This window comes from Salmo salar, chromosome 01, assembly GCF_965601325.2.
Source record: "Salmo salar chromosome 01, fSalSal1, whole genome shotgun sequence".
NCBI lineage: Eukaryota > Metazoa > Chordata > Actinopteri > Salmoniformes > Salmonidae > Salmo > Salmo salar.
Window position 1 is genome coordinate 154,139,022 of NC_138291.1, and position 16,369 is coordinate 154,155,390.

General features: G+C 46.2%; 1 protein-coding gene across 1 annotated transcript in view; it reads left to right on the forward strand.

Moving 5' to 3' along the window:
- The window catches only part of LOC106566624 (ephrin-A5b), a 74,721-nt gene that overhangs the window by 40,309 nt on the left and 18,043 nt on the right, over positions 1–16,369 (forward strand). Inside the window, exon 2 of the mRNA XM_014134837.3 lies at positions 13,882–14,174. Coding sequence (XP_013990312.1) covers positions 13,882–14,174 — 293 coding nt within the window. The remainder of the gene's footprint in view (positions 1–13,881; positions 14,175–16,369) is intronic.

A 16,369-nucleotide genomic window follows, 5' to 3' on the forward strand; every position in this document is an offset into this window, starting at 1 on the left:
AACAGGGATAGGCTGGGTTAGGGTTACTAACAGGGATAGGCTGGGTTAGGGTTACTAACAGGGATAGGCTGGGTTAGGGTTACTAACAGGGATAGGCTTAGGGTTACTAACAGGGATAGGCTGGGTTAGGGTTACTAACAGGGATAGGCTGGGTTAGGTTTACTAACAGGGATAGGCTGGGTTAGGGTTACTAACAGGGATAGGCTGGGTTAGGGTTACTAACAGGGATAGGCTGGGTTAGGGTTACTAACAGGAATAGGCTGGGTTAGGGTTACTAACAGGGATAGGCTGGGTTAGGGTTACTAACAGGGATAGGCTGGGTTAGGGTTACTAACAGGGATAGGCTGGGTTAGGGTTACTAACAGGGATAGGCTGGGTTAGGGTTACTAACAGGGATAGGCTGGGTTAGGGTTACTAACAGGGATAGGCTGGGTTAGAGTTACTAACAGGGATAGGCTGGATTAGGGTTACTAACAGGGATAGGCTGGGTTAGGTTTACTAACAGGGATAGGCTGGGTTAGGGTTACTAACAGGGATAGGCTGGGTTAGGGTTACTAACAGGGATAGGCTGGGTTAGGGTTACTAACAGGGATAGGCTGGGTTAGGGTTACTAACAGGGATAGGCTGGGTTAGGTTTACTAACAGGGATAGGCTGGGTTAGGTTTACTAACAGGGATAGGCTGGGTTAGGGTTACTAACAGGGATAGGCTGGGTTAGGTTTACTAACAGGGATAGGCTGGGTTAGGTTTACTAACAGGGATAGGCTGGGTTAGGGTTACTAACAGGGATAGGCTGGGTTAGGGTTACTAACAGGGATAGGCTGGGTTAGGGTTACTAACAGGGATAGGCTGGGTTAGGTTTACTAACAGGGATAGGCTGGGTTAGGGTTACTAACAGGGATAGGCTGGGTTAGGTTTACTAACAGGGATAGGCTGGGTTAGGTTTACTAACAGGGATAGGCTGGGTTAGGGTTACTAACAGGGATAGGCTGGGTTAGGTTTACTAACAGGGATAGGCTGGGTTAGGGTTACTAACAGGGATAGGCTGGGTTAGGTTTACTAACAGGGATAGGCTGGGTTAGGGTTACTAACAGGGATAGGCTGGGTTAGGGTTACTAACAGGGATAGGCTGGGTTAGGGTTACTAACAGGGATAGGCTGGGTTAGGGTTACTAACAGGGATAGGCTGGGTTAGGGTTACTAACAGGGATAGGCTGGGTTAGGGTTACTAACAGGGATAGGCTGGGTTAGGGTTACTAACAGGGATAGGCTGTGTTAGGGTTACTAACAGGGATAGGCTGGGTTAGGGTTACTAACAGGGATAGCCTGGGTTAGTGTTACTAACAGGGATAGGCTGGGTTAGGGTTACTAACAGGGATAGGCTGGGTTAGGGTTACTAACAGGGATAGGCTGGGTTAGGTTTACTAACAGGGATAGGCTGGGTTAGGGTTACTAACAGGGATAGGCTGGGTTAGGGTTACTAACAGGGATAGGCTGGGTTAGGGTTACTAACAGGGATAGGCTGGGTTAGGGTTACTAACAGGGATAGGCTTAGGGTTACTAACAGGGATAGGCTGGGTTAGGGTTACTAACAGGGATAGGCTGGGTTAGGTTTACTAACAGGGATAGGCTGGGTTAGGGTTACTAACAGGGATAGGCTGGGTTAGGGTTACTAACAGGGATAGGCTGGGTTAGGGTTACTAACAGGAATAGGCTGGGTTAGGGTTACTAACAGGGATAGGCTGGATTAGGGTTACTAACAGGGATAGGCTGGGTTAGGTTTACTAACAGGGATAGGCTGGGTTAGGTTTACTAACAGGGATAGGCTGGGTTAGGGTTACTAACAGGGATAGGCTGGGTTAGGGTTACTAACAGGGATAGGCTGGGTTAGGGTTACTAACAGGGATAGGCTGGGTTAGGTTTACTAACAGGGATAGGCTGGGTTAGGGTTACTAACAGGGATAGGCTGGGTTAGGGTTACTAACAGGGATAGGCTGGGTTAGGTTTACTAACAGGGATAGGCTGGGTTAGGGTTACTAACAGGGATAGGCTGGGTTAGGGTTACTAACAGGGATAGGCTGGGTTAGGGTTACTAACAGGGATAGGCTGGATTAGACCCTAATGATGACCTCTTGACCTGTGGCTGTAGAGCCCAGTCACCTTCTGGGGTGTCAAATGTATAACACTGTTCTAGTTTTGATTTAGGGTCAGAGTTTTTCATGGTCAGGTCACATGATCAAGACAACCTTGATAGACCTTTAAATGAGATATTGGAGTCTATTGATTCATCTTTCTCTCTAAAAATCCTTATTATGTATGTTGATAGACCCATTGACTCTTACCCTATGGAACATGTTCACCTGGCCGCTATGCATCAGTATAAAAGGGATACAGTACATATGGGAGCAGGGCTGGTGAAAAGCCTTCATGTTGTTGTAATTGGGTGTTGTTATAAGGATAAAACACTATCTACAATGTTTTGAGCACGTCAAGTGTTCACTGTGTGTTCCTGGGTGTGCGATGAGTGCCTTGTGTGTTTAGCTGTGTGTACTCAACGTGTACATGTTGACTGACGTGGGTTCACAGTGATTTTAAACCTTGCCCCCACCACCTCTCACACATACACACGCATGTGGACATACTATTTCGTTGGTGGTCATGGATGCGGTGGTCTTCGAGACTCCTGTTCTGAAGCGTTCAGCCACAGTACTTACCCATGTCACTGCCCACCTTGTGCTCCTGAAAGGAAGGGCAGATGTGCACGCTAATTGAGTGACAGCTTTACACAGAAACATGCAAACCCCTCTGTCCTCTCTGACTCACAGAACAATCCCAGGGACACTCAACACAAGGCCCTTTCCTCCTGGGTGAAATGGGTCTTTTCAAACCACAAATCGATGATAGAGTTTCAATGGTTTGGTTTATTTTCAGTCAAATTTACCTCAAAACAAAACTGGTTGATAAAATGTTTTGGTCCAGTGGGTTCCATGATTTTACCTGTGTTAGTCTAAAGCATTACTATAGTCCTCTCTCTCTCTCTCTCTCTCTCTCTCTCTCTCTCTCTCTCTCTCTCTCTCTCTCTCTCTCTCTCTAACTCTCTCACACTCTCTCGCTCTCTCACTTCCCCCCCTCTGTCTCTCGGAGGCAAGGACACTCAGTGACAATGTGGAAGTGAGAGGAGAGGTGGCGTTAGCAGTTTGCTCATCAGAGTAGTATCTCCACTCCAATAACAATTACATCAAGTGGTGTGGTAAATGAGGTGGCCCATGGTTCAGTGACTGGGGCTAATCACTACAGTCTGCTAACTAGAACACAGTGATAATGATAGGCAGTCGGCAGAGGAGGATTCAGCTGCTGCTGGCAATGCTTGATTTAACACACAGTTCTCCTTCTGCACTGTTATCAGCAGATAGACAGAGTCTGCACCACACATATGAATGCACATTCACACATGCAAAAGTGTGCATACACACTGAAATACACGCACGCACGCACGCACACTCACTCACTCACATGTACACATAGCCTACACACATCTTCCAACAGCTTTCTTTTCATGTAGGGAATAGATGGAAGCATGCCCAGATGAAATGAAGGCTCTTTAACCTGTGCTCAACTCTGCCGTCCATGACGATACTGAGATGAGACCCAAACTTCTAGGCCAGGTTTAAAAACACACATACACTGATCCAACACTAAGTGGATGGATGGACTGAGGGAGACAGAGCATCTGTTTTACGGTATGTCTCTATTCCTCTGGCATCGTACCTCAGACAGAGAAGTGTCTGACTCAGTGTTCTTTGGGATGGAAACTGGCCTGTCATGAGGTGATCTATCAAAAGAAGCTATCCCGCTCTGTTATTACCTCGTCTATCATCAGAAAGACACTGCAAATCCTTGGACAAATGTATATGAACAGCCAGTGACATGTGATTCGTATTGGCCCTTAGACAGCTTGCCCAGGATCAGATTTGTTGCTGTTTTTTTAATGGTCAGTGTTAGGATTGGGGTTGGAAGAGCTGATCTGGAATCATGTTTGAAGGTCACAGAGTATGAGGAGGAGTCAGTGTTGGCTTCAGCCAGGCCTGAGCAGGTGCTATAGGGCTATGTGACCAGCTGGTATTGGTAATGTCTGGGCTGGTCCATCGATGATATCAGGGTGGGCTGCTTTGGTCCACTGGGTCTTGGCCTGTGGTTCTGGACCAGCCTTTGTTCCTGCTGTCCTCTGGTCTTGAGCTCAGAACAATATGAGCTGTATCGCTAAACTCCCTGTGTGAGCGTTTGGCTATGAAACTCTTTAATGGGTCCACTGTGTAAATATTAGCCATGGGTTGGCATTTTAAATCCATTTTAAATGTGAAGATGAACTTGCCCTTTGAAAAGTCACAAAAGCTGAGTTGTAGATATGTCCTCTTGGAGTGGTGTGTGTGGATGTGGATGTATACTACTAAGGTAGCTAGCATGTATTTGAACACACTTGTAATGCTGCAGAAGGTGTGAATGTGAAACACTGTCTGTTAAGGTGGTATGTGTTCATTTGAGCTTGGTCCCCTTAAGGTGGTATATGTGAATCTGAGCTTGGTCCCCTTAAGGTGGTATGTGTGAATCTGAGCTTAGTCCCCTTAAGGTGGCATGTGTTCATTTGAACTTGGTCCCCTTAAGGTGGTATGTGTGAATCTGAGATTGGTCCCCTTAAGGTGGTATGTGTTCATTTGAGCTTGGTCCCCTTAAGGTGGTATGTGTGAATCTGAGATTGGTCCCCTTAAGGTGGTATGTGTTCATTTGAGCTTGGTCCCCTTAAGGTGGTATGTGTGAATCTGAGCTTGGTCCCCTTAAGGTGGTATGTGTGAATCTGAGCTTGGTCCCCTTAAGATGGTATGTGTTCATTTGAGCTTGGTCTCTTTAAGGTGGTATGTGTGAATCTGAGCTTGGTCCTTTTAAGGTGGTATGTGTGAATCTGAGCTTGGTCCCCTTAAAACCTTATTTCACAATTGCAACATGCTAAATATTGTCCCTATCATCTGTCCTACCAGTACTACACTAGTTTTAGCTTGAACATTGAGTTAAACATGATATTAGATCATGCTTATGGAAAAGTTTTTAAGGTGGTATGTGTTCATTTGAGCTTGGTCCTCTTAAGGTGTTTTATGTGCATCTGAGCTTGGTTCCCTTAACTTCTAATGGATGGTGGCAGTATTGAGTCGCTTTGATGACTGACGTGCCCAGAGTAACTGCCTGCTACTCACTCCCAGATATGCATATTATTAGTAGATTTGGATAGAAAACACTCTGAAGTTTCAAATTTTTTGAATGATGTCTGTGAGTATAACAGAACTCATATGGCAGGCATAAACCTGAGAAAAAAATCCAGCCAGGAAGTGATTTGTAGTTCTTCTATCTAATCCCTACAGTGTCTGTGGGGTCAATTTGCACTTCCTAAGGCTTCCATTGGCTGTCAACAGCCTTTAGAAACTTGTTTCATGCGTCTCCTGTTACTGGGAAGAGAATAGGAGCTCAGTCTATCAGTGGACTGCCTGGGACCAGTGAGTTGTTTACTGTGCGGGCACGTTTGGCACGCCGCTCCTTCTTTTTCTTCTGTAATGAATACGCTATTGTCCGGTTGGAATATTATCAACGTTTTATGTTAAAAAGACCCTAAGGATTGATTGTAAACATTGTTTGACATGTTTCTATGAACGGTAATGGAACTATTTGACTTTTTGTCTCTTGTTTTACACTCACACATTATGCCTTTGGATAGTGATCTGTACGCACAAACAAAACGGAGGTATTTGGACATAAATATGGAGTATTTAGAACAAAAAGAACATTTCTTGTGGAAGTAGGAGTCCTGGTAGTGCATTCCGACCAAGATCAGCAAAGGTAAGGGAAGATTTATAATACTAATTCTGAGTTTAGTTGACTCCAGAACTTTGCTGGTATCTGTATAGCTTGCTTTGATGGTTGAGCTCTGTACTCAAAATATTGACAAATGTGCTTTCGCCGAAAAGCTATTTTAAAAATCTAACACAACGGTTGCATTAAGGAGTAGTATATCTATAATTCTTTCAATAACTGTTGTAAATTTTATCAACGTTTATGATGAGTATTTTTGTAAATTGATGTGCTCATTCATCTGATGAAGATCATCAACGGTTAGTAATTAATTTTAGCTGACTTTCTGGTTTTTGTGACGCCTCTCCTTGCTTGGAAAATGGCTGTGTGGTTTTTCTTGTTTAGGTGCTGTTCTAACATAATCTAATGTTTTGCTTTCGCCGTAAAGTCTTTTTGAAATTGGACACTGTGGTTAGATTAAGGAGAATCTTATCTTTAAAATGGTGTATAATACTTGTATGTTTGAGACATTTTAATTGTGAGATTTCTGTTGTTTTGAATTTGCTGCCGTGCACTTTCACTGGCTGTCTTCACATCGATTCCGCTAACAGGATTCAAGCCATAAGAAGTTTAAGGTGGTATGTGTTCATTTGAGCTTGGTCCTCTTAAGGTGGTATGTGTTCATTTGAGCTTGGTCCTCTTAAGGTGGTTTGTGTGAATCTGAGCTTGGTTCCCTTAAGGTGGTGTGTGTTAATTTGAGCTTGGTCCTCTTAAGGTGGTTTGTGGGGATGTGGATGTATCCGTGGGGCTCTGGTTGTGGACTGATGGAGGAGGCTTTGACAGACACTTAGTGTCGAGGAGAGGGGGTGAGTAGAGGCGGGTTAGGGGGCCTAGAGGGGTGAGATTGAGGGGGCCAGGTGTTGTGGCTTGGCGCTGGCATGCCTGGCACTCAGTAGACGTTCTATGTTTAGCCCTTACATGATTTTACATGTGCTGTTTTTCCTGGGGCTGCTGGTGTTTGTTGAGGGGACAGAGTGGTGGAAAGACCACCCCCTCTCACACTCTCACTGGCATCTACCGGCCCCTCTGGTTCCACTGTACCCATGCTACATCTAACACAAGCAGATGTCGTATCCCTTCATTTCCCAACCTTGAATACAACCAATACGAATACAACCTTGAATACAACAAATATCCAACAGAATCACTTAGCCTACTTTTCTTCCATCTCCCCACAGAACACTATCACTCGCCTTAGTCAATTTCACCCAACTATGATTTGTGTGAGACCTCCCTACTGGATGACTTGTGGTGTGTGTGAATGCTGTGGAGCCTTGTCATGGGTGGGTGATTGATTCCAGACATTGTGGTTCTCTCTCTCACCACTGCCCCCTCCCTGCTATACTGGGTTCAGGGTTGGTTTGGCCCAGGGCAGGGCGGGTTGGAGTTCCCTGGGGTGCAGTAAAGTGATAGGGCGGTGCAGGGGTTCAAATCGCCCCCGGAGAGAGGGGTCAGATGTCAAAGCCTGTGAGGGGGGTCAGGGTCACCATATTCAAACACGGGATGAGGTAGACCCTTCCTGTACAGATCACTGCTGCTTATACCATTACCGTATGTGTGTGTGTGAGTGTCTGTGCGCGCTCATGCCCGCATGCATGTGTGTGTGTGCAAGTTTGTGTTTAATGAGAGGGCTGGGCAGCTCTGTTTGCTCTAAGGTGAAGCCTCATCCATCCACCATATTAAACTTCACCTTCCTTCCCTCAGCAGCCCCGCCACCTACTCTGCAGCTCCTAAGATGGACGACCCCGGGGTCATACCCGTCACCTCACTCAGACACTGGCCAAATACTGAGGCCCTGGCTGAATAATGGTCTGTCAGTGACCTCTAACCCCTGGTCTGGCTCTTATGTCAGATCAATATTCTCCTGTCCTATGGGAGTGGATTGTCTGATAATGATAGGTAGCATCTTGCCATCTAGACAGGCATCTATTAGTGCTCCCAGGTCACGCTCCATCAATGTCTTTATCTGTGGTAGATCTAGGTGTCTGTGTTTCTATGACCTAGGCTAGGGCTATATGCTACACTTGCTAGTTTGGTCCAAGGTACTGAGTGTGCCATTCTTTGTGGGGTTATTTTAACAAGGCTTGGAGCCTCTTGAGTTATGTGGCTTCTGAGATAGACAGAGAGCACCCTGAGATCTGTGTGTGTGTGTGTGTGTGTACCCTGGGGTTTGAGCACATCACGCATGTAAAAAGAGGTAGAACATAGCATTGTCGTAAGTCAGTGTGATGGCAACCTGTGTTAGGGTTGGCCTTGAGACCAGAGGGTAATGGTATTGGCTGTCAGCCCCTGGTGTTAAGCAGTGAGTGACCGAGCCCCGCGGTGTGTGTGCGTGCGTGCGTGCGTGTGTGTTAAGTGACACTCACCACATGCTGCCTCTTTCACCCTTTGACCACCAGAATAGCATCATCATTCATTAACCTGTCCTGTACTGTGAGTTAACTTCTTATGTCATTCATGGAAAACAGCTGAGAATCACTGTTAACTTCTCTTTCTCTCTTTGTCGCTCTCATTAGCACACTGGTTCTCACTCTCGTTCTCACTCTGGTTCACACTGGTTCTCACGCTGGTTCTCACTCTGGTTCGCACTGGTTCTCACGCTGGTTCTTACTGGTTTACACTGGTTCTCACGCTGGTTCTCACGCTGGTTCTCACGCTGGTTCTCACTCTGGTTCTCACTCTGGTTCTCACTCTGGTTCTCACGCTGGTTCTCACTCTGGTTCTCACGCTGGTTCTCACTCTGGTTCTCACTCTGGTTCTCACTCTGGTTCTCACGCTGGTTCTCACGCTGGTTCTCACTCTGATTCTCACGCTGGTTCTCACTCTGGTTCTCACTCTGGTTCTCACTCTGGTTCTCACGCTGGTTCTCACTCTGGTTCTCACTCTGGTTCTCACGCTGGTTCTCACGCTGGTTCTCACTCTGATTCTCACTCTGGTTCTCACGCTGGTTCTCACTCTGGTTCTCACTCTGGTTCTCACTCTGATTCTCACGCTGGTTCTCACGCTGGTTCTCACTCTGGTTCTCACTCTGGTTCTCACGCTGGTTCTCACGCTGGTTCTCACTCTGATTCTCACGCTGGTTCTCACTCTGGTTCTCACTCTGGTTCTCACTCTGGTTCTCACGCTGGTTCTCACTCTGGTTCTCACTCTGGTTCTCACGCTGGTTCTCACGCTGGTTCTCACTCTGATTCTCACGCTGGTTCTCACGCTGGTTCTCACTCTGGTTCTCACTCTGGTTCTCACGCTGGTTCTCACTCTGGTTCTCACTCTGGTTCTCACGCTGGTTCTCACTCTGGTTCTCACTCTGGTTCTCACTCTGATTCTCACGCTGGTTCTCACGCTGGTTCTCACTCTGGTTCTCACTCTGGTTCTCACGCTGGTTCTCACGCTGGTTCTCACTCTGATTCTCACGCTGGTTCTCACTCTGGTTCTCACTCTGGTTCTCACTCTGGTTCTCACGCTGGTTCTCACTCTGGTTCTCACTCTGGTTCTCACGCTGGTTCTCACGCTGGTTCTCACTCTGATTCTCACGCTGGTTCTCACGCTGGTTCTCACTCTGGTTCTCACTCTGGTTCTCACGCTGGTTCTCACTCTGGTTCTCACTCTGGTTCTCACGCTGGTTCTCACTCTGGTTCTCACTCTGGTTCTCACTCTGGTTCTCACTCTGGTTCTCACGCTGGTTCTCACGCTGGTTCTCACGCTGGTTCTCACTCTGATTCTCACGCTGGTTCTCACGCTGGTTCTCACTCTGGTTCTCACTCTGGTTCTCACGCTGGTTCTCACTCTGGTTCTCACTCTGGTTCTCACGCTGGTTCTCACTCTGGTTCTCACGCTGGTTCTCACTCTGGTTCTCACGCTGGTTCTCACTCTGGTTCTCACTCTGGTTCTCACGCTGGTTCTCACTCTCATACTCTAAATACTCTGTCTCCTGCTTTTACTGACTGTAACACATTGTAATGTTCTTGCCATGTAGGACCTACCTCACACAAACAGCCATGTGTTTTCAATCTAAAATTCAATAACTTTCGTCCCTGTCTGAGCAGCTCAGACCAAACGTTTTGTTCTCAGGGAAATGTACCACAAAAAAGAGAAAAGTGTCTATTTTATAGTTTTCTCTTTTCTCATCTCTTTTTGCTGTCAACGCCCTGTCTGTCTCTGTACCCTGGCAGACAGCTCGGTCCGTGTGTCTGCACAGATGTGTGTGATCAGTGGAGGTAATGATGTCTGAACCATGGCTGGTGCTGGTGGTGTTGGTGGCACAGTGCTATGAATGATCTGCCAGGTAGATGGAGGTCAGGCCTGGTGCCCTGAGGGAGAGGGGGAAACACCAGGCAGAGGGATAAATAGACTCCATATGGTGACATCAGTGCCCAGGGCCAAATTACCAGAGATGTATTAGCCTGTTAGCCACAGTGGTGTAATTACCTACCTAAAGAGCTCCCCCTAAGGTCAGGGACATGAACTACTGAGTTTGTGTGTGTGTGTGTGTGTGTGTGTGTGTGTGTGTGTGTGTGTGTGTGTGTGTGTGTGTGTGTGTGTGTGTGTGTAGACACATTGCTTTTAGCAATGTAAAAAAAACAATGTCATTCTGTGAGAGACAGTGCAGTTGAAACCCGTAATGTTTGCCCTCACAGCCGTTTAGTTTGTATTTAGTCATTTGTTCCATTATGTGGCTTGGAACAGGTCAGCGGTTTCATGTGGTCTGTGGAGGGAAAGTGTCTCCTTTTTTCTCTTATTGTTATAAAACCATTGGAATTTGACCTCGCTCTGACCCCACTGTAATCATGTGTTATAGAAAACACCAGGAAGGCTTTCTTTCTCCTCTCATCCTCCCCTCCTCTGAACCAGGGTGCAAACCATTCATTACCTGTGTTTGGTCACCAGAGAGAAAGAGAAGGAGGGAAAGAGAGAAGGAGAGGAGTGAAAAGAAGGATTATCGTTATGAGAGTGCTTTGTTAAGAGTGGTAGTCCCTGAATCATGCATGAGCCTGTCTAAGTGGCTGTGAGTAATTCAGCCAATCAGGTGTCATTAATCCCAAAGACGGATAGAGATAGGATTTGTGTGTCTTCATTTTTTTAACTCTATTGGCTCATCGCGTCACATGAATGAATTTAACAAATGAAGGTGTTGATTTCTTAATGACGTCATTCGTTTTTGAGTTGTCAGCCTCACAGCTAGAGTTCTTTATTTCCTTGTCTGCCACATTGATGTTTGTTGTGAGAGACTTTGAGCGAACTCACAAAATAACTCTGACAAAACCCTGATGCTGATTTCCCCATTGAGCTCTGTCGGTACATTGTGAAGCATTACCGTAGTCTGAAGACATTCACTTAAAGAAATTGAGTTTCAGACCGAGACATATGTTTTAGCATTATGGTTCAGGATTATGGCTCAGTGTGGATTGATATTTGGTACTATCAGTCACAAGGCTCTCTCAGGTGTCTCTAGGAGGGTCAGAGTAATCCCCCCTGTGGTCCCTGCTTAGCTCCCCTGACATAAATCCTCTGCTCATCACTTTCAGAATGGTGACCACCCACGCCTCTCAGTCTAACTCTCTTCTCTAATCCATGCTAATCTTTATGGCAGGTCCCAGGTCAGATTTGAGTGACAGGTGAGAGCAGCAAAAGGTACACACAGGTTGAAAGGTAGCATTACAAGCTTAGAGAGATAGACAGACCAAGCTGGCTATCCCACAATGCCGCTGGCTAAGGAAGTGATACAGTACTGGAGTTTGGTTGCTCTCTGTCAGTTATGGTATCAGTGAAAGGCTCAGAAACTGAGGCTGATTGAGGCCATGCTTTGCTGCCTGGAGTCACAGCACTCAGCTGGAGCATGAAAAGTGGGCCTTTGAGAGAGAAAAGAAGGCTTCAGTTTCATGTTTGACCAGGCTATTATTAGAGAGAAAACAAGACTTCAGTTTCATGTTTGACCAGGCTATAATTAGAGAAAAATATTTTTTTACATTTTATTTCACCTTTATTTAACCAGGTAAACTAGTTGAGAACAAGTTCTCATTTACAACTGCGACCTGGCCAAGATAAAGCAAAGCAGTGTGACAGAAACAACAACACAGAGTTGCATGGAATAAACAAGCGTACAGTCAATAACACAATAGAGAAAAAAGAAAGACTATATACAGTGTATGCAAATGATATGAGGTAAAGCAATAAATAGGCCATAGTAGCGAAGTAATTACAATTTAGCAGATTAACACTGGAGTGATAGATGAGCAGATGATGATGAGCAGATGATGGTGTGTAAGTAGTGATACTGGTGTGCAAAAGAGCAGTAAAGTAAATAAAAACAATATGGGGATGAGGTAGGTAGATTGGGTGGGCTATTTACAGATGGACTTTGTACAGCTGCAGCGATCGGTTAGCTGCTCAGATAGCTGATGTTAAAAATTAGTGAGGGAAATATGTATATGAGAATTGATATATTAATATATGAGAATTTAGCTGACAAATCACACACAAAGACACAATCTCACACAGAATATAGGACACACACACACACACACACACACACACACACACACACACACACACACACACACACACACACACACACACACACACACACACACACACACACACACACACACACACACACAGCCACAAACAGCCACACACCCTCCTCTGTGGCCGCACCAAACTCAGTAGGACAGTCACTAATCCTGCAGCACATTTGCAATCCGTATAAGGACAACCTGATACTCCCAGCAGGTCCCAGCCAACACACACCACCCTTTATACTCCTCACGCCTCTTAAAGCCTGGAAATGTACGTGTCAGTGGGAACAGCTGCACTGCCGTCCAACGCAACCTCCTCTCTCACCTGACCCTGAATCAGTTCTGAATGCTCCTCTCCCCCTGGAGAGGTTGTTAGGTGCGTGTAAGATCTGCTCCTGGGTCAGTGAATCTCAGTCCTTACACTGAGAAACCTCCCACGGAGTGCGAGTGAGTTCATCCGTATCGAATCATCACCGCACAGTATGCACAGTAACGGTCCCCAGCCTGTTCCCCTGGCCCCAGTGTGTCAATGAACAGAGGTGGAGTATTGAAGACATCCGCAGTATGTCAGTGATACCAAGCTCGGCCATTAGCGACTCTGAGATGCACTGGCCAACCTAAACCAATCTGTCTCCAATAAACGCATCAGAAATGCAACCGTATATGGCCTATGGGAATATGTGTTTCGCATCACCCCCCAGGAATGAATACCTGGCATATCTGGCTGATGTCCTCCTTCCTCTGGAGGGCCGCTCGGTTTACCCTGAAGCTCCATGTGAATCTGGTTGGGGCTGTTTCTGGGGCCTTGAGAAACACACTTTTTTCCCAGCGCTGAGAGAGATTCCACCGGGTCTCCTCCATCAGCATGTCATATTGGTCTAATGAAAATTTCCCTCTTTTGAGGGATCCTCATAAATCTGCCAAAGGCCCGTGCTAACCACAGGATTTGGACTTTGGCGCTGGGGGACTTTAATTTCAGCACTCTCATAAGTCATCGCAGCCCAAACATTGATATGTGGCTTATGACTGACTAGCAGTCTGTCGTAAGATACTTTTTGGCTGGTGGTAGAGGAGAGGTTTGAGCGCCCGCTCTAGAGCAGTGAGAGGATTGAGAATGACATGGTGGGATCCTGTAAACAAAACTAGATAGTAGGACGTAGATGTGTCTTCTGTAGATCAGTCTGCAGTGTCTCTGTCAGACACATCTGGTTACATTTTCTCTCGTCTAGGGCTCTAGTTCACATACTTTTAGTATGCATCTTATGATACTCCCCTACTTGAAGACACCACTGATCTGACATGACTAGATACAGTAGATGAGAGTTACACAATGAAGCCCTTGCTTATACCTGCCCTATAGTGTTAGATCAGTGACGTCCAGAAAGGTAGAATCATGGAAATGCATGTTAGTATCAGTACTATTAGATGTTGTAGTCTTGAAGAATCTTACTCAGAACCTCTCTGCTTTCCTTTCAGGTTCTACCGGGGTGACTACCACATCGACGTGTGTATAAATGACTACCTGGACGTCTTCTGTCCCCACTACCTGGACTATGTCCCTGAAGAGCGAATGGAGCGCTACGTCCTCTACATGGTCAACTACGACGGCTACAGCTCCTGTGACCACACGGCCAAGGGCTTCAAACGCTGGGAGTGTAACAGGCCCCATTCCCCAAACGGACCCCTGAAGTTCTCAGAGAAGTTCCAGCTCTTCACCCCCTTCTCTTTGGGCTTCGAGTTCCGCTCCGGCAGAGAGTACTACTACATCTGTGAGTAAATTTAATTATTGATATCTTTATGGTAATTTAGCACATGCTTATATTCAAATAAACCAAGTTAACAAAAGCATTCAGTATAAAGTATGCTCCATGCAGGAATCAAACCAACAGCTCTGCTGTTGCAAGCACCATGCCCCAACAAACTGAGTTAACACTGTTGTTACTACAGTAATATGATATGGGATACATGAATGCTTCGCTTAAAGGCAGAGAGAGAGACAGAGGGCTACCACAGTTATCCTGCATGGTATGGACATTTATGACATCAGTGGAGAGTTAACACAGTATTTTGTGAGCTCAGGCTACTTGGGCAGAACAGAACATACTTAGATGATTTGAGAAAACATTTTTTTGAGTCCATCCATGGAACTGACAACGGGGAAACAGTAGCGAAGTAGAACTTTGTTTTGCAAGAGGGGAAAACATCTCCGTTCTCGTGGTCTCCCTCTGAAGAGTCTTTGTTACAAACTCGCCAGGCTCAGCTTTCTGCTGCTTGTGAGAAGGCCTCTTGAACACAAGCATCTGAAGCCATGTTTTTACAAGAGGAGTCGGAGCCCTACAGAGCAGAGAGTTGAGACTAAATAGGAGACAGCAAGGGGTGGCCTGCTAGGATACAATATGTCTCCTTCCCCCTACAGAGATGGCTTCACTTAGGCCCACTCCTGACTAGCATCAGCCCCGGCCTCAGCCGCATGCCTCATACCCAAGATGCCTGACGAATCGCCAGTCCTTAAAGACACATGATCTACTGATTTGCCTAATGTCCTAGGATGTTATTCTACTGGATTGAATATACAAAGGGTGGTGTGGGGCTTCTGTGTATATCTGTGAGTAGGTAATGGACTTTACCTTAGGATGTCTATCAGACTGTTTAATGTGCAAATAGGAGAGCCAAGATGTCTAAATAGCCATCAAGTATATATACAGTAGGGCTTTTACAGTGAAACTAAGGGAGAGAGAAAGAGAAAGAGAGACAGGCCACACGGCCTAAAGGCATTTCCCTCCTTGACAACAGTTAGAGATCAACTGTTAGACAGTTAGAGATTCACTCAGGAAAGAGGCTGTTTTTCACCCAGAACATTGAGAGGAAGATGAAATAACAAACAGAGGGGTACGTAATCACACCCCAGGGAACATACTGAGGTGTACACTAATCTACTCCAACATCCTCTGAACTCTTGTCCCTCTATGTAGTTCCAGAAAAGCTGGATATCTCACAATAAACCATGTGATATTCGTTTCAGTATCACATTGCATGTGTCTGATCTGTCAAGTATAACAAAAGAGTTACATTATTAGACAATACTAGCACATGTTCTAACACTATTGGACAATGGAGCTGTGAACTTGCAACAAGTAAGTAAAATGTTTGGGAATTGATGTGTGCTGGTGTCAACGACTCAGCGCCAACAACAGACAGACACCCCTTGGTCCCCCCTGTGGATAGTTAACCCCGCAGGAGAAGAGAGGAACGGGTGGGTTAAATCAAATGGATGACACCTGCGGTTGGTTGGCTCTGGGTCTCCGCCCGTCTGGCAGACAGACGCCTGCAGGAAGCCATCAGGGGGATCAGAAGGGGTGGCCTGGGGGGGTCAGAGTTCAGCCTGTCCTGATGTCTGGATGTGAACCCAGGCTTCTCCCAGGCTTAGCGCTGCATGTTTTTCTAATAGAGCCAATAGGGAAGTCTGATCCTAATCTCAGGGGATAGAAATCCAATTTTCTGGGGAGACAGTTGAGAGTCTGGCTCTCCCTGTGTGTCTGGGGATGACTGTCTGCTGTAAAGCCCTGGCTTCAAAAGCCCAGGTCCTGCTCCGTAGATACAGTCTGAAGATCTACATAGATAATGAGATGAACCCTGTTCAGACTTAAGTTACACGGCATCTGAGCCCCTAGCTTTTGTCTGGTGTTGTGTATGTCTGTGTGTGTCTGGTGTTGTGTATGTCTGTGTGTGTCTGGTGTTGTGTATGTCTGTGTGTGTCTGGTGTTGCGTATGTCTGTGTGCGTCTGGTGTTGCGTATGTCTGTGTGTGTCTGGTGTTGCGTATGTCTGTGTGTGTCTGGTGTTGCGTATGTCTGTGTGTGTCTGGTGTTGTGTATGTCTGTGTGTGTCTGGTGTTGCGTATGTCTGTGTGTGTCTGGTGTTGCGTATGTCTGTGTGTGTCTGGTGTTGCGTATGTCTGTGTGTGT